Source organism: Spermophilus citellus (genome assembly GCF_964194105.1).
Source record: "Spermophilus citellus genome assembly, chromosome: 2".
In the NCBI taxonomy this organism is placed as follows: Eukaryota; Metazoa; Chordata; class Mammalia; order Rodentia; family Sciuridae; genus Spermophilus; species Spermophilus citellus.
Window position 1 is genome coordinate 249,320,012 of NC_138183.1, and position 27,360 is coordinate 249,347,371.

At 60.7% G+C, this 27,360-nt stretch overlaps 1 protein-coding gene and 1 long non-coding RNA gene across 3 annotated transcripts in view; both read right to left on the minus strand.

The window, feature by feature from the left end:
* The window catches only part of MACROD1 (mono-ADP ribosylhydrolase 1), a 137,134-nt gene that overhangs the window by 840 nt on the left and 108,934 nt on the right, over window positions 1–27,360 (minus strand). For both annotated transcript variants that reach the window (XM_081280799.1, XM_081280800.1), the window contains exons 4-8: window positions 12,053–12,082; window positions 1,016–1,132; window positions 372–493; window positions 236–266; window positions 17–90 (exon numbers count right to left, since the gene is read on the minus strand). In XM_081280799.1, coding sequence (XP_081136925.1) covers window positions 17–90; window positions 236–266; window positions 372–493; window positions 1,016–1,132; window positions 12,053–12,082 — 374 coding nt within the window. The remainder of the gene's footprint in view (window positions 1–16; window positions 91–235; window positions 267–371; window positions 494–1,015; window positions 1,133–12,052; window positions 12,083–27,360) is intronic.
* LOC308642161 lies at window positions 4,637–12,046 on the minus strand. The gene is made up of 2 exons (XR_014020489.1): window positions 4,904–12,046; window positions 4,637–4,865 (listed from the first exon to the last, which is right to left on the minus strand). It is a non-coding gene; the product is annotated as an uncharacterized lncRNA (long non-coding RNA).

A 27,360-nucleotide genomic window follows, 5' to 3' on the forward strand; every position in this document is an offset into this window, starting at 1 on the left:
GGGGCCCAAGCCCCACCTTGTCTTTGTGCTGCTCCAGCCACTCGCGCAGTGCCGCCAGTACTACTTCGGCCGCCGCCTCATTGGGGTAGCCTGGGGGCGGGGCGGAGCGGGGCGGGGCAGGTGAGTCCAGGTTCTGGCCCGCCCCGCCCCCTGTGTCTAGGCCCGCCCACTCCCCGCCGCGCCCTGCGTGTGGGAGTCCACTTCCCACTCCCCTCTTCTTCCAGACCCCACTCACCAAACACGCCGGTGGAAATGCAAGGGAACGCCTGGGACGGGGGAGAGGGGATGGGGACATCATCACTCTGCACCCCACTTCCTGCCAGCCTCCTCCCGCGCGGGCCGCCCCCGTTCCGCCGCTTGGCGACCCTCACCACCGAGCGGAGCCGGTGCTCCAGCAGCAGATCGAGGCTACTCAGGTAGCAGCTGCGGAGCTCCTCAGCCTGGTTGGCGCTGGGCTCCCCGTGGGCAATGGGCCCCACCGTGTGGATGACGTCTGCAGGGGGCAACAGGGTCAGCCGGGCCGGGGTCTCCGCTCCGACCAGAGCTCGCGCATTCCCCCTGCCGGCCTGGGTTGCAGGGGGGCAGGAAACAGCCTTCTCCCCCCAAATTCTGAGACTCCCAGAGGACCCCACCCTGTGGGCACTTGGGTAGGGTCCGAGTCCACACGTGCGCGCTGACCTGCACGCCTATAGCTCAGTGGCCACAGGAAGCGTGTCGCGTTACGCTCATGTCTGTGTGGATGCCCACTGAGACCTGGGCGCCGAGTGGGGGAAGATGCCTCCCCCTCCCTTCAGGCCCCTGCTGTCTCCCAGCTCTTGCTGCCTGGGATGTTGGAGAAAGGGTCAGGCCCTGGCACTTGAGGTTAAGAAGTGCCCGGGATGTTGGAGAAAGGGTCAGGCCCTGGCACTTGAGGTTAAGAAGTGCCCCCTGCGGCTGGGAGACCGCACCCCCTCATGCTCACTTCCACACAGGTGCCCTGGCTGCGCCCCAAGGATGTGGCCTGTCAGGGACTCACACTTGGCGGGCAGTCGATAGCCACTGGTGATCTTGGCCTTGCCGGTATCGCAGTGCTGCAGGGTCCGGCACTCGTCGGTGAGCAGGGGTCCGGCGGCCCGGTGAATGCAACCGTCCACTGCGGGGGAGGAGGGAGTGAGCTGTGCAGCTCCCCGCGTCCCTGAGGCGGTCAGGCGTGGCTGACCCCTTTTACAGAGAAGGCTGAGGTCCGTCGCTGAATACTCCCTAGCCCAAGAATCCCTTCCCTCGGCTTTGCTAAGACTTCAGACACCGCGCCTTTCCCCGACAGCCTCTGTCCGCTCGCTTCGTCCCGCCGGGAGGTGTTAGTTTCACATCTGGGGAGACCCTGGTGTCCAGTGTGGTTGCAGCTGGGCTCAGCGGGAAGCGGCGCGGGGCGACCGGCAGGGGGCGCGCCCCGCCCACCCTGCTCTTCCGGCCGCGCCAGAGGGGCTTGGGCAGGCCGGGCCCCTCACAGCAGAGCCCCCGCTACCCCGAAGCTCGCACTTTCATGTCTGCCCTGCGCGGATCACCAACCTCCAACCAGTCGCCGCCACCGACAGGCCTAAACGTCGGGTCCTGCCTCAAAGTCCATCGCCCCAGGCGACGCCCCTCGGGGCTGTATCAAACTCTAGGGCCCACTTTACAAATGAAGAAACAGAGGCCATCTAATTACAAGTGGCAGGTCCTACCAGGGGCCTGAGCTTGGGTCCTTCTGCACCGCGCGGGGGTAAACCGGGTGGCGGCTTCCAAGCCACGTGCAGGTGTCTTAGAGCTTGCAACCCTCCTGCTGCCTAAAGAACCAGCAGCCATCAGCTTAATTGGGGCTTAATTGGGACCAGGCCAGGGATTGTTTATTCGAAGGTGGCTCCAGGGCCTTTGGAGCCACCCTGGGGACCCCAGCCCAGATAAACAACTCCGGAGCAGCCAGAGGCGGGGAGGAGTCCTCCAGCAGCCTACCCTGGTGAATTCCAGGCTGGCACCTCATGGCTGCCAGACTGTCGAGTCCCTTCCTTCTATATGGAAACCTTCTATCTGGAAATTATTAGGGCCAGTGAAACACCTTCAGGAAAAGAGAAGAATGTAACACATCTTTGCCGTCTGATTGCACCCCAGGCCTGGATCCGAAGCTCCTCCAACACCAGGCGCCTTATGCTCCCAGTGCCTGGCATCAAGAAATGACCATAATTTCCCCCATTTTACAGACACACAAACCAAGGCTACTTCCTCCTGTCTCCATCCCTCAAAGTCTTGGCACAGTTCCAGGGACACCAGCTGGACTAGACCCCTCTTTTTTCTGCTGTTTCTCTTGTGCCCTGTGGGGTCCAATTAAACCTAATTTTACAACCTCTCACAGAGCTGGCACCAGGTGATTTCCCAGAGGTGGGTGTGGGTGGGACAGGGGTTGAAGAACACTGGGAGTGGCTCAGGACTGGTCTTTCCAGCCCCTCCTCTCCTTTGGGGGAATAAAGACAGCAGCAGCCTCAGGCAGGAGGCAGTGAAACCCACCCAGGCCCTGGGAGCAGGTGCTGCAGAGCAGGGGCAGAGCAAGTCTGCTCTGGGTGAGAGCACATCATGGGCCACAGCAGGGGCCTGGGGGCTGGGCAGCCCGAGAGTTTAAATCCCCCCTCTGTGAGCCACAGCTGTGTGACCCAGGGCACATCACTCAGCCTGTCTGGGTCCAATAGCAGTACCCACTTCATGGAGGGTGTTGGAAGAATAGTTAATTCTTTTTTTTTTTTTTTCCCTACAGATTTTAGGATCAAATCCAGGGCCTTGTGCATGCTAGGCAAGCACTCTTCTGCTGAGCTACATCCAGAGCCCCAAGTGAGCTGATTCTTATAACATGCTTCAGCCAGGACTTGGCATAAGCAGAAGTGAGGTTGGCTGGCTCTTATTATGACAGTATGACAAATGTGGCATGTTCAGGGAATGTGTGTACACCAGAGGTAGGTGTGCACAGGTGACCCTGGAGTGTCGGGTCTTGACCAGCTCCAGTGGTCTCAGCCTCCTGGCACCCAGCTGCTAGTCTCCGGGGGCTAACTGCCCTGCAGGTGACCTTGGCTGGCTGTGGGAGCTGTGCGGAAGTGGAGCTCGGTGAGATCTGTGTCTCAGGGACTTAATGTTTCCTGCAGAAGTGGACAGGCCTGCAGCCAGGCCCTTGGGACTGACCTGGGGGCACAAGGCAGGAGGGAGAGGGTTGGAGGTGGTACTAGCAGAGGCTTTGGGCTGCAGTCCCTCCAGCAACTTCTAGAACGGAGCCAGGCACCCACAGGAGGGGTTCCCCTAAAGCAAAGATGGGAGACATACCACCTCTGCTCCACACCCCCAAGCAGGACAGAGCCCCGACTGAGCCACCTCTCCTGCCCAGCCCCTCCCTGTTCACCCAGCAGCCTTCCTGTTCTCCCACCCAAGTGCAGAGGGGAACCCAGCCCTCTTGTCTTTGGCCACAGGCCCCAAGGGCCCACTCCCCTCTACACTACCAGCAGCCCTAGGTTCTGGCCCCCAGGCCTCACCCTGGCTTTTACCTTGGTATTGGCTGAGACTTTCTGGGATCCTGTACAAGGGAGGTGTCCTTCCTTCCCGCCAGGCCAGCCCCTGAGCAACTGGGAAAGCCCTGGCCCCTGGGGCTGTCTGGTGGGAGGTGAGGTGTCCCTGATTCACTGGCCAACCAACCCTTCTGCTCTCAAGACCCCTGCCACCAAAAACCCCTCAAAACTTTCAGCTCAACCTTTCCTGGGGAGATTGTTGAGCCCACTTGGGGGGTGAGGACTTTCTTCAAGTATCTGTCCACCAGGTTTAGCTTTCCTCCAGTGGTGGCACCAACAGATGCCCCTGAGGCCTACTCTGCCCCTCCTGTTGGCCCCTCCTGCTGCCTCCACCCCTCTGCCCCCACCAGAGAGCCCCGGGCCTTCCACACACTAGGCAAGAGCCCTACCACTAAGCCACGCCCCATCCCCTATTTTATTTATTTTGACACAACCTCTCCCTAAGTTGCCCAGGCTGGCCTCCAGCTTGTGATTCTCCTGCCTCAGCCTCCGGAGTAGCTGGGCATATAGGCCCTGCCCTGGCTTCAGCTGGCTCCGTCCAGCCCCTCGCGGCCCAGGCCAGGCGCTGGCTGGTTTGAGCCTCCAGCTCCTTGGAAGGCACTGCCATCTTTTCTGATTTTGGTAGAAGACACTGAGGGCCAGAGAGAGACCTGGCACTGTCACAGCCAGAGGTTGGGTGGCTGTAATTTGGTATCCTACTTCCTCTAGGACCACTAGATGTCTGTCCCTCTTACCACTGGGCCCCCTGCCCTGGCTGGCTGGCCTGGCCTTGCCCCACTTCATTCTAGACCTTCGAGGTGGCCCTGCCCTCCTCTGCAGCCCCCGCCCAATCAAGGGACTTCTTTGGGGACCCTCACCTTTCTCCACTGCCCGACTTCCCCTGCATGGTTGCCCACCACCTCCATCCTACGGGCTCTCGGCCTCCAGGGCCCCCACTTGGCTCCCCATCCTTCCCCGCCAGGGGGGGGAGGGGCAGGGCGGGGCAGGCAGGCTCCAGAGGGGTCACTGCCAAGGCGCTGAGGATGAGTTGGCGGCTATTTAGGGTGCTGTAATATTCATGAAGGGAAGATTAGATATTTAAATTTATTCAGCAATAAATGTGTCTCAGTGGGGGAGCATTCCTCATGCTAAACAAACAAGCAAGTAGGGGCTAATTAATTATTTACAGGAACACAGGAGCCTGTGGCCTGGGGAATGGGGGGGACAGCCATACCCTGCCAACGGGCAGGACACCCTGGCCAGCCTCCACCGGCCATTCCGCCTTCACCACCCTGTGGATCTGGCCCCGGGTACCCCTTCAGGAGTCTTCTTCCCAGAAATCCTGCCACAAGATTGTCAATGACTTTAGGCAAGAACCTGGGCCTTGAGAGTCACGGGAAGCAGTGACATTCTGGGAGGTGGCTGAGGGACAAAGACTGAAGGCCAGAGGGGTGTAGCAACTTGCCCAGGGTCTCACAGTAAGAGGCAGAGCAAAAGCGAAGAGTAACCTCCATTTTACAGAAGTAGAGACAAAGGCTCAGAGGGGCAAAGCCACCTTCTCAGAGTCACATAGCAAAGCAGGGGTCCTAAGGCCTTTCCTGGGCTCTTGTGGGCCCACAGAACAGGAAAGACAGCAGAGAGGACAGGTCTTCAAGGTCAACAGGTCATGGCCTGCCTCCCCAGGGCCCAAGTCTCCCAGACTCTGCAATGAGCTCACTGGGGCCCAGTGGGGGCCCTGCTTCCAGTGACAGAGCAGCCCCAGCCCCGAGGGACTCATGGGCGGGGAGCCTCCCAGCGCTAGTCCCTCTCTGCTCTTCCACCTTCCCACTGGCCACGCCTCAGTTCCTAGTCTCCATAGCAAGGCCCTCCTCCCTGGCGGGGCACCCAGGAGGAGAGGCCTACAGTGCCTAGTACTTGGTCACAGAGGGTGAGACCGAGCCTCAGTCGCAGGCCTTAGGCAAGCATCTGCTGGCCCTCCAAGCCCTCAGGGCCTCCGAGACTCAGGAGCAGGCTGCACTGCGGGTGGAGAGATCCCTGGGAAAGCCCTGCGCAAGGCTCCTGGCTGGGCCTCTGCAGCCTGGGCCTGGCAGGAGGGGCTGCCGAGGTAGCGGCCTGGGCAGAGCCCAGGGAGGGGCACCTCCCAGCCCAGGAAGGCACGGAGGTCTGGGGCTGGGGGCCGCCTGGGGACCTGGGGCAGCACACACTGTGGCCCACCCACAGCTCCCGCAGCAGGTCTGAGCCTCCCTCTTGGACGAAGGAAACAGGGAACACCAGGCTGGAAGGGGCCAGGCCCCGCAGGGCAGATGGGAAATGGCCTCCCCAGGAGGGTACCCGAGGATCTGGGGCAGATGTCTGGGCTGTGACCTCTGTTCACTTCCTCGGGAGCAGGGACTGAGAGGATGCACTTGTCAGACCATCCTCTGGTCGCTCAGTCAGTCAACAAACCTGCACCGGCCCCAGCTCTGTGCTGGCAGGGGCTCGGTCCAGGGTGGGAGCAGGGCCCACTTCGCCAGGCCCCGCCCTCAAGGTGCCACCAGGGTGGGCGCCCCAGGGAAAAGATGGATGGACGACAGTTCCATGATGTGATCTGAAATTCATTACGGGGTGAGATCAGCTCCTTAAATGGGGATTTGAAAACATTAGGGCTTCATTATGTACACAACGACCGTGCTTCATTCATCATGCAAAAATCACTCCCGTTATTAAAAGTCCCCGTGGCAGCTGCATGCAGGGGCTGGGTGGCATCTCGCCTGCTGGGGACAGGGCACAAGCCCCATGGGCCTGCCTGGCCTACACTGTGGCCGTGGAGCAAGGGCCAGAGTCCCTGCTAGGGGAACGGTCCCCATCCCTTACCCAGGTGGGGGAGGGAGCACAGCTCCAGACACCCGGCGCCTCAGCTTCCTCATCTGCCAAACGGAGGTGCCAATAGCGTGTGCCCCTCAGCTCTGGGCGGAGGGCACAAGAGTGTGCGGAGAGGCCCGGCCGGGGCCTATGGTCCGTGCAGTGAGCGCTTAGGACGCGCAGTCACCCTTAGCACCGTCGTCAGCATGGGCTGCAGTCAGGCAGGTGCAGGAGGCTGCAGGCTGTCCCTGGGGAAGGGCACGTCAGCCCCCTGCTCAACAAAGCATGCCAGGCCTCCCCTGTGCCTGTGGCCACCCTGTGCAGGCCCAGTTCCAGGGAGGGGATGTCCAGCTGTGACGTCACCAGTACTGGGACGGGGGCAGGCACAGGAGGAAGCAAGGGGCAGAAAGGGGTGGAGAGAGGCTTTCAGCAGAGGCCTGAAACTGGGACTGAGGGACACAGGGAGGAGAGGTGGAGGCCCTTGGACCAGGGGCCCGAAGGAGAGGGCCCGGTCTGCACGTGAGAATTCTGGTAAAAACTCTAATGCAGTGGCCTTTTTTTTTTTTTTTTTTGGTACAAGGCATTGAACCCAGGGGTGCTTACACTGAGCCAGGTCCCCAGCCCTTTATTTATCTATTTATTTAATTTTGAGGCAAGGTCTTGCTAAGTGGCTTAGGACCTTACTGAGTTGCTGAGGCTGGCTTTGAACTCATGATCCTCCTGCCTCAACCTCTCAAGCCACTGAGATTACAAGCATGAGCCACAGCCGGCACAGTGGGCCCTTGTGGGGGAGGAGGGGGAGTTGCGAGGGCCTCTGGGCCTTCCCCTCTGTGCTGAACACAGCCACCCCTACCCTTCCCGGACAGTCGCAGCCTGCACTCCCACCAACCCGGCCAGGGGCTGGACTGGCTGGTGGAACCCTGGGCCACCTGCTTCTTCTGAGCCCAGCACAGCCAGGGAGGGTGCTGTGCACAGCCTGGTCTTGAGAGCACTAAGGTGGCCCACAGGGCCACACAGGCCGCATCATCTATCTCACTGAGCCAGGCTGCAGCTCATCAGCGCGGCCCAAGCTGAACCTCTTCCTGGAGGCCACAGGAAGCGATCGCAGCTCAGCAGCAGGGCAGGCAAGATAGTGCCAGCAGGGGTGGCGGGCTGTGTGACAGGCAGCCCTTGCTTGGGGTCTGAATGCTTAGACACCTCACTAATCCTGTCCATGAACAGAGAATGGGGGGGGATATGATAGGGAGAAAGAGGAGGAGCAAGAGAGGAGGAGAAACAGTTTGAGAGACAAATGGGAGCAACCAAGGCGAGGAAAGGCAGCAGAGAATACCTGAGGCGGACAGAGAAGAGCAATACAGAATGAGTGAAGCCATGCGGGGCACACGCCTGCATCCCAGTGGCTCAGGAGGCTGAGGCAGGAGGACCAGAAGTTTGAGACCAGCCTCAGCAACTTAGTGAGACCCTGTCCCAAAATAAAAAATTAGGGGACTGGGGTTGTGGCTCAATGGCAGAGTGCTCGCCTAGCATGCATGAGGCACTGGGTTTAATCCTCAGCACCACGTAAAAATAAATAAAGGTATTATGTTCATCTATAACTAAAAAAAAAAGGACTAAAGGCCTGGGGGTATAGCTCAGTGTGACAGAGAGAGAGGGAGAGGGAGCCAGAGAGGGCAGAGGGAAACCGTGCAGCCGTCCCCAGGTTGTGGGTATGAGGAGGGCAGAGGAGGGGGAGGGCTGGGCGGAGGGGGAGTGGGCAGGGCACCTGGGCACAGCCTGGCCAGAGGCAAATCTGTGCTGAGTACTGCCTGCCCTGTGCATGCCCGTAGGTGGCCCCACGGCAGGAGTCAGGTCGCTCCTGAACAACCGCACAGACAAACATCTCAACATCAAGGCCCTAGAACACCAGCCACAACAGGCACAGGTGACCATACCCCAGTGTCAAGGACAATGCCAGCAGGCCCCATTAAGTAGAGCTGAGGCTTGGCCAGACAGGCTACCCCAACACAGAGCAGGTGACAGCTGGACAAGATGGACAGCAGAGGGGTTCTCAGGCAGCAGCATGTGCAAAGGCCCAGTGCCAGCTGAAGGCTATGAGGGAGGCCCAGCCACCAGGCTTCTCCCAGGCGTGAGGACCCTGGGGCCAGGTTCACAGGACACACAGGGATGTGTGATGAGGGCCTAGGAGCCGGTGAGCACAGCCATTAGGCAGGGGCGTGGCAGGCTGGCTCTTGAAGGTGGGCGGGGTGGAGTCCCAGGCAGGGAATGTGGGTGTGGGGTACTGGTTCCGCCCAGCCTGCCTTGCCCTCCTGCCTGACCCTGCCCCACCCCCTGGAGTTGGCCTTTGGGGAGCTGGCCAGGCCCAAGCAGAGATGGCGACAGGCAGGCAGAGGAAGGTGGCCCTGAATTAATCTGTCACTAAAGCTTGGCCGTGGCAGGCGCAGTCATGATTTAGATGAATAATTGAAACGCTCCGATACATTTATTATCCCTTTAGTGCAAAAGTGGCAGAGAAAGACGAGGGGTAATTGAAAAAGAGCGCACAAATCTCCCCGAGAAAGCGGCTCCTTATCGCCAAGTAAACATTTCAGTCCTAATAAACAGGAGAGGCGCGCGTCAGGCCTGTCGATCCCACCCCGATCCAGGACCCGCCTCCCTCTCACAGTTCAACAGGAGAGAGTTTCAAAGTCTTTTATGGAGCCAATAAAAGGCTTTCCAGGAGGGAGGTGGGAGAGGGGTGGGCCTGAGGCCAGCAGCTCTGGGGGAGGCCGGGCTGCTCCTGCTGCAGGTGCCCCTCCTGCGGCTGGCCATCCTGCCACCCTTGCCGAGCTCCTATCGGCCCCTCAGAACCCAAGTCTAATGCCCCAGCTGCTGGGAAACCTCCTGTCACACCTGGTCTCTCGGAGGGCGGAGTCCCATGGCCTCCTCTCCCCCCACCCAGGCAGGGATGGGGAGTGGGGCGCTTCCCCCAGACTCACCGGGTGGGCCACGCCACCTAGCCCCGGCAGCCCTGGGGGCTCTCACCGAGTCAGGGAGGGCTGCAGCCCCTCCTTCAGCCGGAGCCACTGCAGGCTCGCAGCTCAGACGTCCGGCCACTGCACCCAAGCCCTCAGCGCAGGGCCTGGGCCCCCTTAGGAGCCCCAGCTGCCCGGCACCTGCTCAGCGAGGCAGCCACGGATGGCCAGCTGTCCCTCCCTTGGCAGGCAGGTGGCCCTGGAGGGCAGGTGCAGAGCAGGGCGGCTTTAGGGGCTCCATCTCCTGGAACCCTGACCTTGGGGAGGGGACACCCCTCAGGAGGAGCTTCATGCCCATGGGAATTCCAGGGTCTTTAGGCAGTTAGGTGGGGACGTGGCGGCCAAGGGTTGAGGCTGGGGACAGGGGTGGCAGCAGCCATGAGGCAGATCCGGGGGCAGGGGATGTCACAGGGACCTGTGCCTGGCTCCATTTTAGCCTGCAGCTGGGTAGGCCCCCACCCACTGAGGCCTTGTCCCCAGCACAGTCCCCTCCCCACCACCCCACCTTGTTCCCTTGTTCCCATCACATTAGCAGAGTGACAGCCCCAGCGAGCAGAACACTTGGCGGCTCCATAAATCTCTGCAGCGTTAAAAGGCTGGACTCAGGTCCCACTTCCTCGGGGCGCCCCATCCGTCAGGCAGTGGGTCGGCTCCAGCCTCCTCTCACCCCCAAGGCTGCAGGGGGAGCCAGAGCGGCTCCCGTGATGCCCCAGGCTGCCAGCGCAGGTGGCCCACGACTTCCCAGCGTGAGGTCACCACCCCTTGCTCTTCCTAAACCCACAGGTTCTCGCCCACCACCCTGGGTGCTGTCCCCGCTGTCCCTGCGGTTTATCCGCCATTCGATACACACGCTCTAGGCACCTACTATAGGGCCAGACCCAGCTCTGGTGATTCAGTCTTTCCTTCTGGGGACGGGTGACAAGGAGCCTCTGAACCGTGGCGTGTTGGAAGGAGCTACATGCTCCGGGAGAACCACACCAGAGCAGGGCGAGGGGCGGGGCAGCCGGGAAGCTGCAAAGTCAGCTGGGGGTCAGGTGGGCCGCACTGGGAGGGCGGGCATTGGCCACTTGGACCTCTGCAGGAAGAGCCTTGGGGCAGAAGGCCGGTGGGCGTGGCTGGAGCCCAGTGGGAGGGAGGGACTTGGGGGGACAGTCTGGAAGGTGATGGGGACCTTGCGGCACAAGGACCTAGGCCTTGGCTCTGATGGAGGTTCAGAGAGGAAGAGGAGCCGAGTTCAAACTGAGACGCCCCCCGGTGTTCTGACCCCACCTTCCCAAGTGGAGTGGCTGAACCCAGCTCCTTGCTGGCCTCTGAGGCTCCTGCGCCAGCCCTGGCCTCCCTGTCTCCGGGCCAGGCTCCAAGGACCCTGCTCCACGTCCTCCTTCCCGGTCTGCGCTGTTCCCTCTGCCTGGGACACCCCTCCGTCCTCTCTTCCTGGGGTGCGTTCCTACCTGCCTCTCGCTCAGTACCAGTGGCACCTCCTACAGAAGCCTTTCTGGTGCCCCAGCTGGGACAGGTGTCCCTGCCCAGCTCCTACGGCCCGTGCCTCCCCGAGACCGCCCTGGGTGGTGGGGGGCTCTGTCTCTGCCCTGTGAGCTCAGAGGGCAGGGACGGCCCATTGAGGTCCAGCAGTGACTGTCCTGGCACCCAGCTTGGGGCCTGCACACAGTGGGAACTCGGTCACCAGGCAGTGACTGAGGGGACACAGGAGAGGGTGCTGTGGGTGCAGCTCGGCAGGCGCCAATCAGCCACAGCCCCCAAGTCCTCCCAAAACAGGCTGAGAGGGGCCTCTGAGTGTGCGCCACATCCCCTCCCGGTAGCTGTGACCTCCACAGGGACAGCTAGAGGAGAAGTGGGGAGGGAGGGGACAGTCTCCAGCCACAGCAGCCCCCCCTCCTGGCTGGCCCCCCAGCTCTCAAGCTGTTCTTATTTATTCCTGACCTCCGCTGCCCCTTTTATTTTCCCCCTTTTAAAACCTGGCCTGGGCCCCGCCACCACTGCCGTAAACACAGCCCCCGGGATTTATCCGGCGTCGCATTAACCCCTGGCCCCCGGCTCACCAATCATCCTGCTGCCCGCTCAGACAGCGGCCGCAGGGCCAGCAGGGCCCACGCCGCTGAGGGGCTGTGGGGCCTGGTGGGCAGCTGATGGGAGGAAGCCACGGAGGCCACGGAGGCCCCCTTACCCCGTGCACCCACTGGCCTTGGCCCACATCCCTGGCCACCAGGCCCCCTGACCTCTGACCTCCTGCTGGCCACAGTCCCTGCTCCCTGATGGACATCAGTAACAGCGAGTGACCAGTGCCCTAGGGCCTCAGCTGTGGGCGGAGTGCCCCCGACTTCATGAGACCTTGTCCTGGCTGCAGAGCCACCTGGGTCACCAGCACAGGGCAGAGATGGTCACGTCGTCCTCATAGGTGGGGACCCGGGCCAGTGGGCACAGGGCTTCCTGAGGCCACATGGCAGAGGGGTGCAGCACTGGTCCGCCCTCATCACAGAGCAGGGGCCCGGGCTGGGAGACTGGGCTGTCCAGGGAGCCCAGTTGTGGTGGAACCGGGCCTCCAGCTTGCCTCGGTGACAGCAACCGGCCTGGCCGAGAAGCAGGGGCAAGGAGATGTCACCAGGCCACCCGTCCCCAGCCGAGAGAGGAAGGTCCACTCACCACCTCCACCTCCAAGCAGGGAGCTGTTGGCTGCAAGAGAGAGAGAGAGAGAGAGAGAGAGAGAGAGAGAGAGAGAGAGAGAAGGTCAGTGTAGAGCGGCTTGGGGACAGGGGGCTGTGGGGACAGGGAGGGGGTGGCCCATCAGAAGCCTGTGCCCTCAGGCTCTAGGCACAGGGCCTCCCAGCCCAAGGAGGGACCGATGATGGTGGACAGCAGAGGGGCCAGCAGTCCTCCCCCATGGAGGCTCCTAGTGGACCTGAGGTTAGTAGGGTGACAGCGATGGGGACACAGGTCCTGGCTCACCCTGAGCAGCTGCACATGGGTGCAAGTGACAAGTGCCCAGGGTCTTGCCAGGCACCATCCGTTCACCCCCAGTGTCTCCCGAGGCCCTTTGGAGGCTGGCCTGACGCAGGGTGGGGAGGACAGGGAAGCCCTGCTCCTGACCAGAGGGGCCACCAAGGGACACAGACTGGAAGCCACCAGGAGCAGCTGTGCCACTGCACGTGTGGTGGGTGCTGCCTAGGAGCCACCAGGACCGGCTAGGACCAGGGAGGGAGGAGCACCCATGTCCGCCTCGCCAGGTGGGATCAGGCGGGACCGCCCCCTCCTGGGGTTGGGGTGAATGTCGAGGGACGCGGAGCCCCCTGCCTGGATGAGAGCAGACCACCAGGCAGAGCAGGTCTGAAGGCCTCCACCTTCCAGAGCAGCCCGGTCCACCCGCCTCTGCTGGGCTGGCTGTCTCCTCCTGCCTCCACCAGGAGGCTGGCAGCCCCTCCTCCGGAGTGGCAGGGCTGGGCTGGTCAGCGCCCCCAGCCCGGCCTGGCCTCCCCCTCCTGGCCCCATAGAGTGCCTCTGTGCTAAGCAGGGGACGTGGTGCCAGGGAGCAGGTCCAGTGAGCAGGCCCCAGGTGGGGAGGCCAGCTGGGCCTCAGCCCCGGTATCAGGAGGCCTGGCTCCGGGTGGGGCCTGGTCCGTCCCCACCTCACCGCCAGGCCTGGGGGCACCCTTGTGTGAGGCTCCCCCGGCTCTGGCCCCAGGGCCGCGTGCGGAAGCGTGGACGCTGCTAAGTGGTGTCGGTGGCTCCGAGTGGCTGGTCTCCCAGACCTGACAGCTTTTCGCTTGGGGAATAATTAATTCCACAGCCTGAAACCCAGGGCTGCAAGACGCCACCTTACTGCGAGATTAATACAAGCAGCTAATTAAGATGGAGAGGCGAGGACGGCCCTGCGCTCCCACAACAGGAGCGGGCCGCGGGAAGGCAGGGGCCAGTCAGGCCAGAGTGGCCGCGGGGGCTGTGGGCAGGCCGTGGGAGGCTGGCTCCCGGGGCGCTGGAGTGGCCTGTGCCCCAGGAATGCACATCTCGGCCCCCCCCCTGCCGGGGAGAGCGTCTTTCCAGGTGCAGACTGAGTGTCTGGCACAGGTGACCCCATTTCCCATCACGGCTCGGCCACGGGCAGGGGCTGCTGTTCCCAATTTACAGAGAAGAAGACCAAGGCCCGGATCGGTCCCAGTGGCAGCAGCGGGGTCGGCGCTGGGTCTGACTGACTCTAAGCAGGCAGACCCCAAGGGGGACTGCCAGGGCGGACTGTCTCCACCCCTGCCAGGCCTAGGGCCTGCCTCTGCCAAGTCCTGTCCAACAAGCGGTGGGCCCTGCCACATGCAGCCTTGACCCTGCTCCTGCCCTAGCAGATCTGACCGCAGGGATGGGGGCGGGGCCGCTGGGCAGCTCTGCCCAGGAGCCAGCGCGGGAGGACAGTGCGGTTGGGGGCCCAGGTCCTGCTCTGGGCTCCCCCGGCCCTGGGGGCTGTGCCGGTGGCTGGCAGAAGCTGCCCTCCGTGGCCTCGCTCACCTCCCCCATCACCTCTCGCTCTTAATTAACACCGGCTGCAAACTAGCTGGCTCCTGCTCAAAGGGGACGCTGAGCCAGAGGGGTTGGCAGCCAGCCCTGAAGGGACAGGAGGGGGGTGCTGACCTGCTGTTCTGCAGGCCCCTGTCAGGGGATGGCCAGGCACCCCAGCCCCGCCTGGGTGGGCTCGGCCTATGGCAGCCAGCCGGTGACCTGCTGAGGCCGCCAGCCAGGGGCGGAGCAGGGAGAGGGCCTCTCCAGGGGAGGCCTCCACCAGGCGGTCGAGGCCAGGCCAGGTGGCCTTATTGGCCACGGGTGGGAAGGGGTAGGGAGGCCCAGCACTGGGGTCCCCGTGGCCATGGGCATCCTGGGGGCCAGTCTGTTGTGTCCATCCTGCCAACCTCAGATGGCCCCTGGGTGAGGGTTCTGGTGTCCTTGCCTGGTTCCCTGAGGCTCCGTTCTCCTCTCCCCAGGGACCTTCATGACCAGCCACCCGAGCCCCAGAAGGCTGTCCCCAGTCCCCAGGGGACCAGGCTGTCCAAGGGAAAAGGCCTGGAGGCTTCAGGAGGACAACTGAGAAGGGCACAGTGCCGACCCTCAGGAGGTGGTCCCTGGGTGTGGCTGCCACCCTGAAGCAGGGCAGCTCCAGGCTCTGCAGCTCCCGGACGCGGGCCTCTGGCTGCCCTTCCCGCCTCACCTGCCCCTGGGCCCCCTCTGCCCCCCCGGCTTTCCTCAGTTTGGAGGCTTTAATCACAGATGGACCTCCACCCTTTTTTCAAATGGGGAAACTGAGGCTCCGGGGTGACAGGGAAGGGGAGGAGGTGGGCTCCGCCCAGGAGGGCTGCCTGTCATGGCCCATTTTCTTAACCCTGCACACTTCCCATCTGAAAGGAGGCAGGGGACATGTGACCAGCCAGTCCACTCCAGGGCTCAGACCTGACCCCAGCAAACGGGTCTCTGTGTGTGTGTGGATCAAACCACGGCCTCATGCATGCTGGGAAAGGGCTCTACCACTGAGTTTTGCCCCTAACCCCCTTTTGATTTTTATCTTGAGATAGTCTCTTACTCGGTCGCAGAGGCTGGCCTCGAACTTGTGATCCTCCTCCCTTACAGGTGTGCACGGTCACACCCAGCAGTCACTTGAATTTTAAGATCCAAAACTGAAGAGTCAACTTGCAGAAATAGGTATTTGGTTTATAGTGTTCAAATCAGTGTTTTGATCAGAAATTCATATTCAGTAATAAGAATAAACAAAAATTAATTTGTGGGGTTTTTGTTTTGTTTGGTACTGGGGATCAAACCCAGTGACACTTAACCACTGAGTCACATTTTCTAGCCCTTTTTATTTTTTATTTTGAGACAGTCTTGCTAAGTTGCTGAACTTGCCATCTTCCTGCCTCAGCCTCCCTCCCACGAGGCTGGGATTACAGGCATGTGTCCCTGTGACAGGGCCACATTAGTTTTTAGCTCCTGCAGCACTAGCGGTTGGCTCTGCCCAGAACGCTCCAGTTCTGATCTGCAAGATATGTAACAACTGGCATATTCTAGAAGCAGAGTCCTTTGAAAATTATTTAGCAAGATGAACAGCCTACTCTCCAAATAAAGAAAGACTGAGCGTTGGGCATGCACCTGTGTTCCCAGCTACTTGGGAGGCTGAGGCAGGAGGATCACTTGAACCTAGGTGTTCCAAGGCCAATCTAGGCAACATAGTGAGACCCTATCTTCAAATATGAGCCCATGTGGTGGCACATGCCTGTAATCCCTGCAGCTCTGGAGGCTGAGGCAGGAGGATCACAAGTTCAAAGACAGACTCAGCAATGGCGGAGGTGCTGAGCAATGCAGTGATATCCTGTCTCTAAATGACAATGCAAAATAGGGCTGGGGATGAGGGTCCGTGGTCAAGCACCCCTGGGTTCAATCTTTGGTACAAAAAAAAAAAAATTCCAGGTAATTGGCTAATAACGACCAGGTGCTGAGAAAGAAAAACACCCATTTTGAGCCTTAAGGCGACCCCGGGGCAACCTGTTTCATATGTATTTTCATTAAAGACTGAAAAGGAATAAGCCCTCAGTCCTCAATTTTGTCCAGGAGCATAAATTTCTGAAGAGAAGCACTGCGTCTCGATCATCACAAACAACATGTTCAAATTTCTAACCGCCATTGGTATTTTTTCTGGCTGATAACTTGAAAATGCAATTCTCTGAGATCTCGGAAGTTACAAATACTGGACAGCAAATGCAAGCTGTCCCCAACACGGGGCACCCAGGGGGATAGATCCAGAATCCTGGGGGCTGCGGCTTGGGCTCGGTGGTAGAGCACTTGCCTGGCATGTGTGAGTACTGGGTTCGATTCTCAGCACCGAATATAAATAAATAAACAACTAAAAACAAAAAAGTCTAGAATCCTGATTAAGGACCAGACAGAAATGACCACTACCACCGCTCAACAGAGCTAAGGAACCCCTGGCCATGGCTACGGTCACTAGTGCACACTTGAGATTAGGCTGAAAGGACTAACCGGTCACCCTCTTCATGCCAGTTATACCTCTAATGAGTCCATGTGCTGAATGGCGACCACTCTGGTGCTGTGGACAGGTGGCCCCTCCTCAGCAGGTGGCTCCACGGCCCCCTCTTTCTTTCAGCCGGGGGTCTTTGGCCTCCGGGAGGGATGCAGTGGGCCTGGTGAGGCTGACTCGGGGCCCTGGGGAGGCTCAGGGCTTGCTCAGGTCCCCACCTGGCACCCCACCTTGAGGCTCTGGAGGTGCCCCACCATCCCCACAGGGTCGAGGTGGTCCCCTGCGTTGGATGTGACCCTGCCACACCTCCCTGGGCTCCATTAGCTGGCCCCGAGCCCAGTGCTGCCCCTGTGACGTTGACGTTCCTTGGATGCCAGTCATGGCTGCCACACATCCTCTCGGGCCCCTCCCGCCACCACCTGCTGCTCCTGCAGTGCCCTCCGCCAGCCCCCCTGCCCCTCTGCCCGCGCCATACCTTCCCAGGCCCAGGCCCAGGCCCCCGCTGCCCCCGGCCCAGGTGGCTGTCCCCAGCTCTGGTGGCTGTCCCCAGCTCTGGTGGCTGTCCCGGGGGTGGGCAGGGTGAAGTCTCCCCAGTTTGTGCCCCAGCTCCCGGCCTAGTTAGGACCTGGCAGGTGGCCACTGCCCAGTGCGGGGGAGACAGTTAGACCCAAATGCTTGGCCACTGTCACTAAAGGTCAGAGGAGGCCCGGGAACAAAGGCGACACAGGCCCCTACTTCACTCTCTACACGAAGCACTTTAATTGAGTGCCAGCTGTGTGCAGGGCTGGGCACAGACACGGGCAGCATAGCCCCTGGGCCTCGCAGCCTCAAGCCTGGCAGGAGGGAGGGGAAGGGACAGAGAGAGGTCTGAGACCCTGAGGCCTGGACTCGGGAGGCAGGGACAGGGGCCAGAGGAGCCTTGCTTTTAACAGAGAAAAAAAAAAAGTTTCTAGGTCAAAGAAAATATTTTAAAACACAAGATAAATATATTTGTTTTATACCAACAAAGGCACAAATTATCAGGGCTTTTTTTTGGATGGGGATAGCAGGAATTGAACTCAGGGGCACTCGGCCACTGAGCCACATCCCCAGCCCTATTTGGTATTTTATTTAATGACAGGGGCTCCCTGAGTTGCTTAGGGCCTCACATTGCTGAGGCTGGCTTTGAACTCTCGATCCTCCTGCCTCAGCCTCCGGAGTCGCTGAGATGACAGGCGTGTGCCACCGTGCCTGGTTTAAAGTGTTGTTTATTAACGGCTCTTTTTTATTTTCATTTTTTGGTGCTGGGGAGGGAACCCAGGGCCTTGTGCATGCGAGGCAGGCACTCTACCAGCTGAGCTATGTCCCCAGCCCCTTTAACAGCTCTTTAAGGGAGGAAGGGCCACGGAGGCACATGCTGGGCCTGGGCCCGTGAGTTCACCTGATGCCCACCCTGTCTGGGGGACACCCAGGGTGCTCAGCCACCGAGGGCAACCTGCTCCCCAGGAAAATCCCGACCACTCCGACTTCACCCCAGCTGCCCAGTTAAAACCGTCCTGGGCCTGGGGTGTGCGGGGCCCTGGGTTCCCCCCCAGCCCCACAATCAATCAATCAATAAATAAATCAATCAATAGGTTGATATTTAAAACAACAACAAAAGTCCTTGAGACCCTCAGTGGGAAGGGGTTTCCTGTTTTCTCTCAGGACAGTGGCCGCCAGCCTGCCCGGGCCTGTGGGTACCTCTGTCCCCTCCCCCGTCTGCCTGGCCTCCCTGACAGGGACTAAGTCCTCCAGGTGGTGGGGGGAGTGGGGGTGCCCGAGGGAAGGCCGTGGTGCAGTGACCCGAGGAAAGCGCTGAGCAGGTTCCCGGGCTGGGAGCGGCTGGGCGCCCAGCGGTGACCTTGCAGCAGGCCAGCCCCTCTGTGTGTCCCTGGAGGCTCCTTCCTCCTGGCCCTGCCTGTGGTTCCACACACCTCCCTGGCTGCCGGGACAGCTAGACAGGCGCTGGGGCTGCTGCCCTCGGTCCCCAGCCCCTGGCCTGGCCGCTTCCTCCCGTGCCCCTGGGAGCTCGGAGCTCAGCTCCTACCATTTGACAATGTGCACCCTGCCCCTGTGTGTTGGGGCACTGGGACACAGACGGCAAGGGCCTCCTGGTCTAGGAGGGGGACAAAGACAGCAAAATCAGTACAGCTGAAGCCAGTGTCACTAAGGCGAAGGCTGTGAAGGAGATGAGAGGAGGGGGCAGTGGGGCCAGTCCAGAGGGGTGAACAGGAGCCAGCCCGGAGGAGCATGCGCCAGGCTGACATGGCCGTGCAGAGGTCCTGAGGCAGGGCCCCCTGTGGCTGAGGCAGAGTGAGGGGAGAGGAGGGCTGCGGGGACAGGGGTGGCCCATGCCAGGGAGCCTTGGTGAGAGAGGGAAGGTGCTGGGGGGCCCCACTGCCCCTGACCCGCCCTGAGCCTGGCTCCCTTGAGTCCCGGACAGTCCTCCTGACAGCCAGGGAGGCGGCTATCCATCCCCTGCCTCCCGCAGCCCAGGTGGGACTGTGGTCCCCGAATCCCGTGGTTCCTGAGTCCCGTCCGTTTCACACAGGCTTCAGAGGAGGAGCAGTCCGCGGTGGAATCAACCGTGAGACGTGCTGAATTCTGAAGGTAAAACAAGAGACTTCGGAGGCCTCCCAGCTGTGAGGGCAGCTGCCGTGTTTGACAAGCCGAGTCCCCCAGGCTGAGGTCACTGTCCCTAACGGTGAGTGTGCTCACTCTCCTGGCTTGGGAGGGGACAGGGAGTGGAGGCCTCAGGGTACTCAGTGTGTCCCCAGTGAGCTTCATCATGGAGCCCCGAGGATCCTTTCGACACACCCCCACCTCATTCCCAGGGGCAGAAACTGAGGTCCATAGAGATGAAATGACCGTGGGCCTCCGGAGCAGCCAGTGCACCACGGCCTTGGCCCAGTGGCTCCACCTCCTAGGACCTTGGTGTCCTCTTCTGGGAATGGGGAGGTGGTTTAACTGAGGCCTTTCTGAGCCCCAGATGATAAAATTAAAATTGCCGTAAAACCGTCACAGCGGGGAGGGCCTGTCTCAGTGAGTTTTCTGTTGCTGTAACAAAGTACCCGAGCCAGGTGCGGTGACGCCCGCCTGTGGTCCTAGCAGCTCAGGAGGCTGAGGCTGGAGGATCACAAGTTCAAAGCCAGCCTCAGCAACTTACTGAGACCCTGTCTCTAAATAAAAAATAAAAAGAGCCGGGGATGTGACTCAGGGGTTAAGAGCCCCTGGGTTCAATCCCTGGTACAAAAAACAAAACCCAACAAGATGCCTGAGTCTAGGGAATTCATGAAGAATAGAGGTCCACTGGCTGTCAGTTCTGGAGGCTGGGAGGTCCAGGGCCAAGGCATGGGTACCGCGAGGAACCTTCATCTCCTCCCAAAGGCCTGCCTTGGAATACTACCCCCATGGGAATTAGTTTCCAGCACGTGAACTTTGGGGGGGCACACTGAAGTCACTGGGCCTGGCTGTGGCGGTGGCCAGGAAGCCCGAGGCGCAGGCAGGAGGAGACTGGGGGCGTGGGTGTGGTCACCAGCCTTTGGGGAGCCACGGGCGTGCAGGGCCATTTCACAGCCAGGGCTGGCCTGAGGCCACCCAGGCAGGGGACGCGGTGGGATCTGGACTCTGTGGGTCTGAGTCGGAGCTGGACTTCATCGGCCCTGGCTGGTTGCCCCCCAGAGCTCGGCCCCTGCCTCTCCTCTGAGGGCAGCTGGGGTCGCCGCCGGGCATCCCTTCCTGGACTCTGCTCTCCTTCCAGTGACCTCATTCCAGACCCTTCCCTTCCCTTGCACCTCCGTCACCCTCCCTCAGCTCTGGCCATCCTGAGGGCTCCCGCCACACAGCTGTCCCTGCAGAAGCTGCCCAGCCAGTCATTTAGCTCCAAGGAGGTGACTTGGCTGTGGTCTCCTGAGACAGGGACTCTCTGTCCCCTTCCTGCCTGGGTTCCTTGGGCTCTGCCCCTGAGGGCCCCCTGGAGACCCATCTCCTGGCTGGGACGCCCCGCGGGACCCCAAGCCCCCAGAGACCCAGAGATCCCCTGGACACGGCTCTCCGCCCGGCTCTGGGCACCTTCCACACACTGGCGTTTGGTTACACAAGAAATTCAGATTCATTGCCCCAAATTGGATAATACACATAAACAAACAGCGAGAGGAAAGTGAGTCACCCTGTCGCTCAGCAGGCAGCGCCCGCAGGCCTGTCACACTTCGTCCCGTAGGAACTCTTAACTTTCAACCAAACCAGAAACTGGCTACTGGGGCTTTGACCCAGCACGTCCCCTGTCCCCTGTGCCTGGCATTGGGCCAGAGGTGTGGGATGGACCAGGAGCCCGAGGAGGGGGTCCTGTTATTTTGGCCACTTGGTAGATAGGAGAGGTTCAGAGGTTCAGCATCCCTCCCACCAGTGGCTTGCTCACGGTCACCCAGCTGCCAAAGCTGAGGAGCTGGGCTGGGGTTAGGCACTGGCCTCCCAAGAGTCCAGAGCTCGGTGGGCCAGGTGCTGTGGGACCCCCGCTGCTGCTGGGCCTCCCCTCCCCCAGGAGCCAGGGCAGGCGCTCAGCATCCCGCCATTAGCATATCCATGAGCATCCCTGAAACCCAATTACCCAGAGGGCTTGGGCCCCAGCCAGCCGTCCTGCCATCTCTGCAGGAAGAGGGGCTGGGGCCCTGGCAGACTGCTGGGGAGAGTGCAGGTAGGGAACAAGGGGGCTGGGGAGGGCCTGCTGGTGGCTGTGGACCCCACCCCTGCCCAGCATTGGGCGGGCAGCCTCCTCTGCCCAGCTGCAGCGGGGTGGGTCCTACTTCCCCAAGGAGGCACCCTGGGTTCTGCTGCTCCCTCCAGCGTCCCCTCCCACCTGGCAGCCCCTCGGCGCCCCCCCAACTCCTGGGACCCTTTTCCACTTATTTCTTACATAGAAAAGTGCGTGTACGCACAGATGTGAGCGCTATGGTCTGCAGGTCCCCCCAGTTCATGTGCTGGAAGCTTAACCCCACATTTCACGGGTGGGTGGTGTGTGGAGGTGACCCTTTGGGAGCTGAGGAAGGCTCGGTGAGGTCATGAGGGTGCCCCCCCATGACACTGGTGGCCTTCTGCAAAGTGGGACCTGAGCTGGCCTGGTGCTCACGTGGTGTCCTGCGCCAGGCTGTGCTGCAGGAAGAAGGCCCTGACCAGACGCCCATGCCGCCGTCCTGGGCTTCAGAACCAGAACCGTGAAACCTTTATTCTTTGTCAGTCACCCCGGCTCAGGCATTCACTTAGAGCAAGGAAACGGCCAGCCTGAAGGCAAGCGGCAGGCAGCTGACCGCTCCTGCAGAGGCCCCACCCCTGATTTAGGCGAGTGCTTTCTTTAGAGGGCACTCACTACATGTGCCCTGTGACAACAGGTTACCTAGGTTGGTGTGTCCCTGAAAGGTACAGGCCCACGCCGCTCACCCACGCTGGAATGTCCCAGGGTGAGGCAGCCCCACACCCGGCCGTCCTTTCTCTCCCGATCCACGGGCAGGTGTGCCCAGCTTTGCCTCCCTCGGGCAACGGCGGTGTCATCTGTGCACGTCTGTGTGCACATGTGCCGGCGGCATTTCTCTGGGAGCAGGTTGCAGGGTTGTGGTATATGCACATCTTTACTAGTTATTGCCAAATTGCTCTCCAAAGTGGTTTGTTCAGATGATCGTTTTAAAATATAAATTAGATCATGTCACTTCCCTGATCAAAACTCTCAAATAGCTTCCTATTATACTTAGAACAAAATCCATATTCCCCTCCATGAATACCCGGCTGCATTCCAAGGTCTGCTCTCCCCTCCCCCACAACTTTCTGGCCTCCTTTCTTTTTGTTCAAATGGCCCTGGCTTTCTCATGCCCCAGGGCCTTTGTACATACTGTTTCCTCTGTCTCACACACTCTTCTTTTAGCTCTTTCCAAACTGGCTGCTTCTTATCTTTCAGGTCCCAGTGAAAATGTTATCTCCTCTAAGGAGCCTCCCCGGACCACCCAGTTGAAGGATCTGCCTATTTCTGCATCACTTCCTTTGGAGTCCACAGCACGGTTCTATAAAGACCTTTTACTCTTTGCTTGCTGGTTTATCATTAATTGGCCTGGTGGCCTATGGCAGGAGGGCCTCATCTGCCTCACTTCCTCCTGGATTCCAAAGGTCAGCATGGGCCTGGCACCCAAGGGCTATTCTTAGGACCACTTATTGGCTCAATAGACCTTGCTTCAGCCACCATGTCTGGAGCGGTGGATGACAATGTGCCTGGTGTGTGTGGGGGTGGGCTACGGGAGAGGGGACACAGCAGAGGGGAGTGCGCTGAGTTGAAGGTAGGGTCAGGCCCACGGCCCCTCCTGGAACCTTCCCCACAGCCATGGGGAATCATGGAAGGTGCTGGAGCCCGGAGCAGCGGGGTTGGGCTTGCATTTTAGACTCTTCAGAAGTGAGGGGGCAGTGAATTGCAGGAGGTGGTGGCTATGTACACAAAACACTGCCCCCGGCTCGGGTGGGAGGTGGACACCAGGAGGATCCTCCCTGGACCCCAGCAAGGCCCCCTCAACTGAACCCCCCCACCTTGTACAGCTGGGAACGCAGGCCCTAGGAGGAGAGCAACCCGAAGCAAGATGCTGAGGATCCTCAAGTGGGAGTCCTCCCTGCCCTAGAGGACTCAGGACAGCCATCTGACCCCTCCAGGGTCTTGTCCTATGGGGACAAGAGGGCAGCCCAGCGGGGTCCCTGCTCTGCCCACCGCAGGGACCCCCTGGCTCGGGTATCCCCTCCTCTCTGCCCTCCTGCCCTCCCAGCTTGGGCTCCACACGGGGGAAGGAGAGGGAGGAGGAGGCTGGCCGTGGCCGCCATTGGTATGCGAGGCCCAGCCTCGGCCCTCAGCGGCCCAACCTTCCTGCTCGGCTCTTTAAGAATCCCTCCTCGGAGCTGCCGCGTGGTGGTTGCCGGGCAACCACATCCCGCCCCGCCCCCACGGCTGGCGCTGGCTCCCCTTCCCTCCCCCTCCCCAGCTCCTCCCTCCCCGCCGGCCTCAGCGGCGCCCGGGCCTGGGCACCTGGGCCTGCAGGTGAGGGGCTGGGGGTGAGCCCGCCCAACCTAGCCCCGGAGCAGGCTCAGCACCCCCGGATCTGGAGAGGGGGACCCGGGCTTAGCACATCCTTGCTCATCACCCTGGAGCCCCCCAGGGGCAGGTGGAGACTGGGGGAGGGTTCCAGAAGATGATGTCTCTTTCTTCCCCAGAACTCTGGGAGGGGACCTGGGCTCAGAAGCCCAGTCCTGATTCCCATCCCCTCCCGGGGCTGGGTCTTGGGTGGTTTCTGCTGCCCTGCAGAGGTGGGGGGCCAGGGAGGCTGGGGGAGGCCCAGGAGGTGCCTGAGTCCCGGGCAGGTGAGGGGAGAGGGCTCTCTCTCTGCAGCCCCAGGCCGGGCTGGCTGAGCTGGGCCCTGGGACCCTGGCATGGCCTAGAGAGCCCCAGGGTCGTGGGGGAGACTGAGGCAGTAGCCATCTTGGACAGGGACAGGGACAGGATGGAGAGGGAGGAGATGAGGACCCTAGAGGCTCTGGGTCCCTGAAGAACCCCCCAGCCCCTAGCCTCACCCTCCGCTTCCCTCTGGCCATCATGGGGAGCTCCGGATCTTGGGCTGACCTCCCCCCCCCCCCCCCCCCGTCCTTCAGTTGCCCCACAGCCCGCCTGGCACTCCCTCTCCCTGGCCCTTGCTGTCCAGCTCCCATGCTGTCCCTCTCGTGGCTGGCCTTCGAGGCAGGATCCACATTTCATCCTGTGGAGGGTGTGTGAACGGGTGCCCCTGGCCAGTCAAGAAAGCCCAGGTCTCCACAGAAGCAAGTCCTCTGCTGGGGATAATGGCTGGGCATCTGGAAGGCGTGGGGACAGGCGTGGGGACAGGGGAGGTGGTATCACTGGTGGGAAGAAGAGGAGGCTCACAGGGGGAAGGAGGGGCCCATGAGAAAGGCTCGGGACCCACAGCCTCAGTCCTGCCGCCTGGAACCTCCTTCAGGTGGCAAGGTCCTGCCAGTCTGTCCCTCTCTGGAGTTCTCTCCCCACCACCCAGGGCACCTGTTGGTCTAGGTCTCTACCCCCACAAGCCGAGACCCCACCCTGCCCTCTCCCCAGGAGCTGTAAAGGGGTCTGGCCTCCCTCTGAGACCCTGGAACCATTATTCTAGGGTGGTTCCCAATTTTAGGAGTCATGGCTGGCCTTGGGACAGCTCTGTCACTGTGACTCGCCTCAGTGTTATAGTCATTCACTCAGTAATGCTGGGCTGTGCTTTCCCCACGTACAGGGCTCTGTGGCAGGTGCTGGGGACACAGAGGGACCAAAACAGATCCTGGCTGTGACTTCCCAGTGCTGGAGGTCAGGTGTAAGAGACGGGTGCTAACCAGACACACATCCAGGGTACAGACCCCCGCCCCCACCCCCACCCCCGCCATCCTAAGTCACGTGCTGTGGCATCCAGTGGCTGAAAAATGGAGTCCCACGAGTCATGGGAAGTCACAAATGAACTGAGAGCCACCACCGAGAAGCAGGGAGCAGAGAGAACAAGCTGAGGGCGTGGTGTGGGTGTTTGTCCTCCCAAATCCATGTTGGAATTTCATCCCCAAAGTCATATGTTGATGGCTTGGAGGGGGGTTTTGGGCAGGTAATTAGGGTCAGATGAGGTCATGAGGGTGGGACCCCCATGATGGCATTAGTGCCTCCTGCCTGTCTTCCTATGGTGTGCAGTCCTAGCCAGGTGGCACACATCTGGAATCCCAGGGACTTAGGAGGCTGAGGCAGGAGGATTGCAAGTTCAAAGCCAGCCTAGGCAACTTAGGGAGACCTTCAGTAACTTAGACTCTGTCTTAAAATAAAAAATAAATAATAAATAAAAAGGACTGGGATGTAGCTCAGTGGTAGAGCACTTGCCTAGCATGGGGGAGGCTCTGGATTCAGTCCCCAGTTTCTCTCTCTGTCTCAGTCTGTCCATCTCCCCCGGCCCCATGAAGAAGGCTCCTCAAAGATGGCCCCTACTGGATGCAGTCCCTCAACCTTGGGTCTCCAGAACCAAAAGCTGAATAAACTTCTAGTCTTTATAAATTATCTAGTCTGTGGCATTCAGTTATAGTAAAGAAAATGGACAAAGACAGAGACACAATCAGAAAGGTGGGATAAAGGAAGGTTCTTGGAAGACAGGATGACTGAGCTTTGGTCTAAGGGTGAACAGGAGTCGGTTAGGGGTGGAAAACCATGGAGAAGTGGGACCTGGTGTTGGGAGCAGGAGGGGCTCAGAGATATGACCTAGATTGTGGGGTGCTCCTACTCTGGCCTGCAGCTTCCCCAGGCCAGCGGCCAGTCTGATCCTCCCTTGGGAGCGGCCAGTCTGATCCACCCTGCTCCCAGTGCCTTCTTTGGGGGGTAGGTGACCTCATCACACTGGCCTTATTTCTTCTGTGCCTATTCCTTTGAGCACACGGTCTGAGAGCTTCCTCCTGGACTGGAGGCCTGGGTCCCTGACTGTCCCTGAAACTGCTCTGGGCCCAGCCTGCCACTCCTTAGAGGAGAACCAGTGTTCTCAGGGAGGAGCCCTGGCCCCTGCTATGTCCATAGGGCAGCTTAGTGCAGGGTGGTAGTGGTGGGGGCCGTGGAGTTGGAAGCTGGGTCCCAGAAGCACCTGGAAGTTTCCGCTGAGGGCCGAGGTGCACAGAGAGCCCCCATGGGGCCCGTGCTCCTGGATTCATGTAAACATCCCCGGTCTCACCTCGCAGCCAAGGACTGGTGAATCCAAGACTGAGACCCCCAAAACAGGAACAGGAAGTCTCTTCAGAGGCCCTCTGGCTCTAGGTGGGGCTGGGAGTCCTCCCCCTTCCCCAGGAAATGGCGCCATGGTGGGTGAGCATTGCTGTCTGTCTTGGTGTGGACCCTGACCTCTGCCCCAGGATGGCCTCGTGCCTGGGTGCCTGGATGCCCAGAACAGAGCCTGCCGGGAAGGGTCCCTGGTGAGGGTCCCTGCTGACCGTCCAATGCAGAAGTCCTGTCCCTCTGTTGAGTCTGGTCACCTGCTTTTCCCGGCCCAGAACAGGCTCAAGCAAGACCTAGAACAGCACAGCCGCGGTGGTCAGCGGTCTAAGAGTGGCGAGTCGGTTGCCACAGCGCTTCACAGTGCACGGAGCTTTCCTTGGGACCTCACCTGGGTCTTAGGACCTAGCCTGTCACTCCAGGCCTTGGAGTTCTGGGATGGCCACATTAGTGTAAGAAACAGGTGCAGGGAGGCTGGGGGAGTGCCCCGGGCAGCAGCTGGGAGCAGGGAAGGACAGCAGAGCCCAGAGGTGAGAGGGTGGCTGGGGAGGCAGGCACGGGGACTGCTGGCAGGACCAGGGTGACCTTGGCTGGCCAGTGGAGGGCCCCCTCACGGGGATGCTGGACACTGCCTGGGTTACGGTCACCCTGGGAGTTGGGGAGCTCGGGCTTGGCAAGCTCAAGGTTGAAGCCACAAATTGTGGTTGGGTGACGTACACTGGCCTCATTGCTGAAAGCGTCCCCACATGTGCCCAGCTTGCAGGACTAGCTGTGTCCTCCTGGGCCAGGGCAACCCTGCCTTCTCCACTGACCATCACTCATGGAGCCCACGCACCTGAGTGCCATCTTCTCCATCTCAGCTGACTGTCCCACTCCTGGGACTACCCTCCTTCTCTGGTACCTGCTCCTCCCCAGGCTGCCAAGGCCCTTCCCACCTGGCCCAGCTGACCTCTCCCCTCCGCCTCCCATCCCCCAGCTCCATCAAGAAGAGCTGATCAACGCCGGCTGGGCCTTTCCTTCTCTTGGCCCTGACCCTCTAATACCAAGAGCCAAAATCCCCGGGCAGCTGTCCCGGATGTCCCACCTGACTCGGGCCCTGTGTCTGGGGTCACCTGGTAATCCTGTCTCAGCAAGATCCTCTAT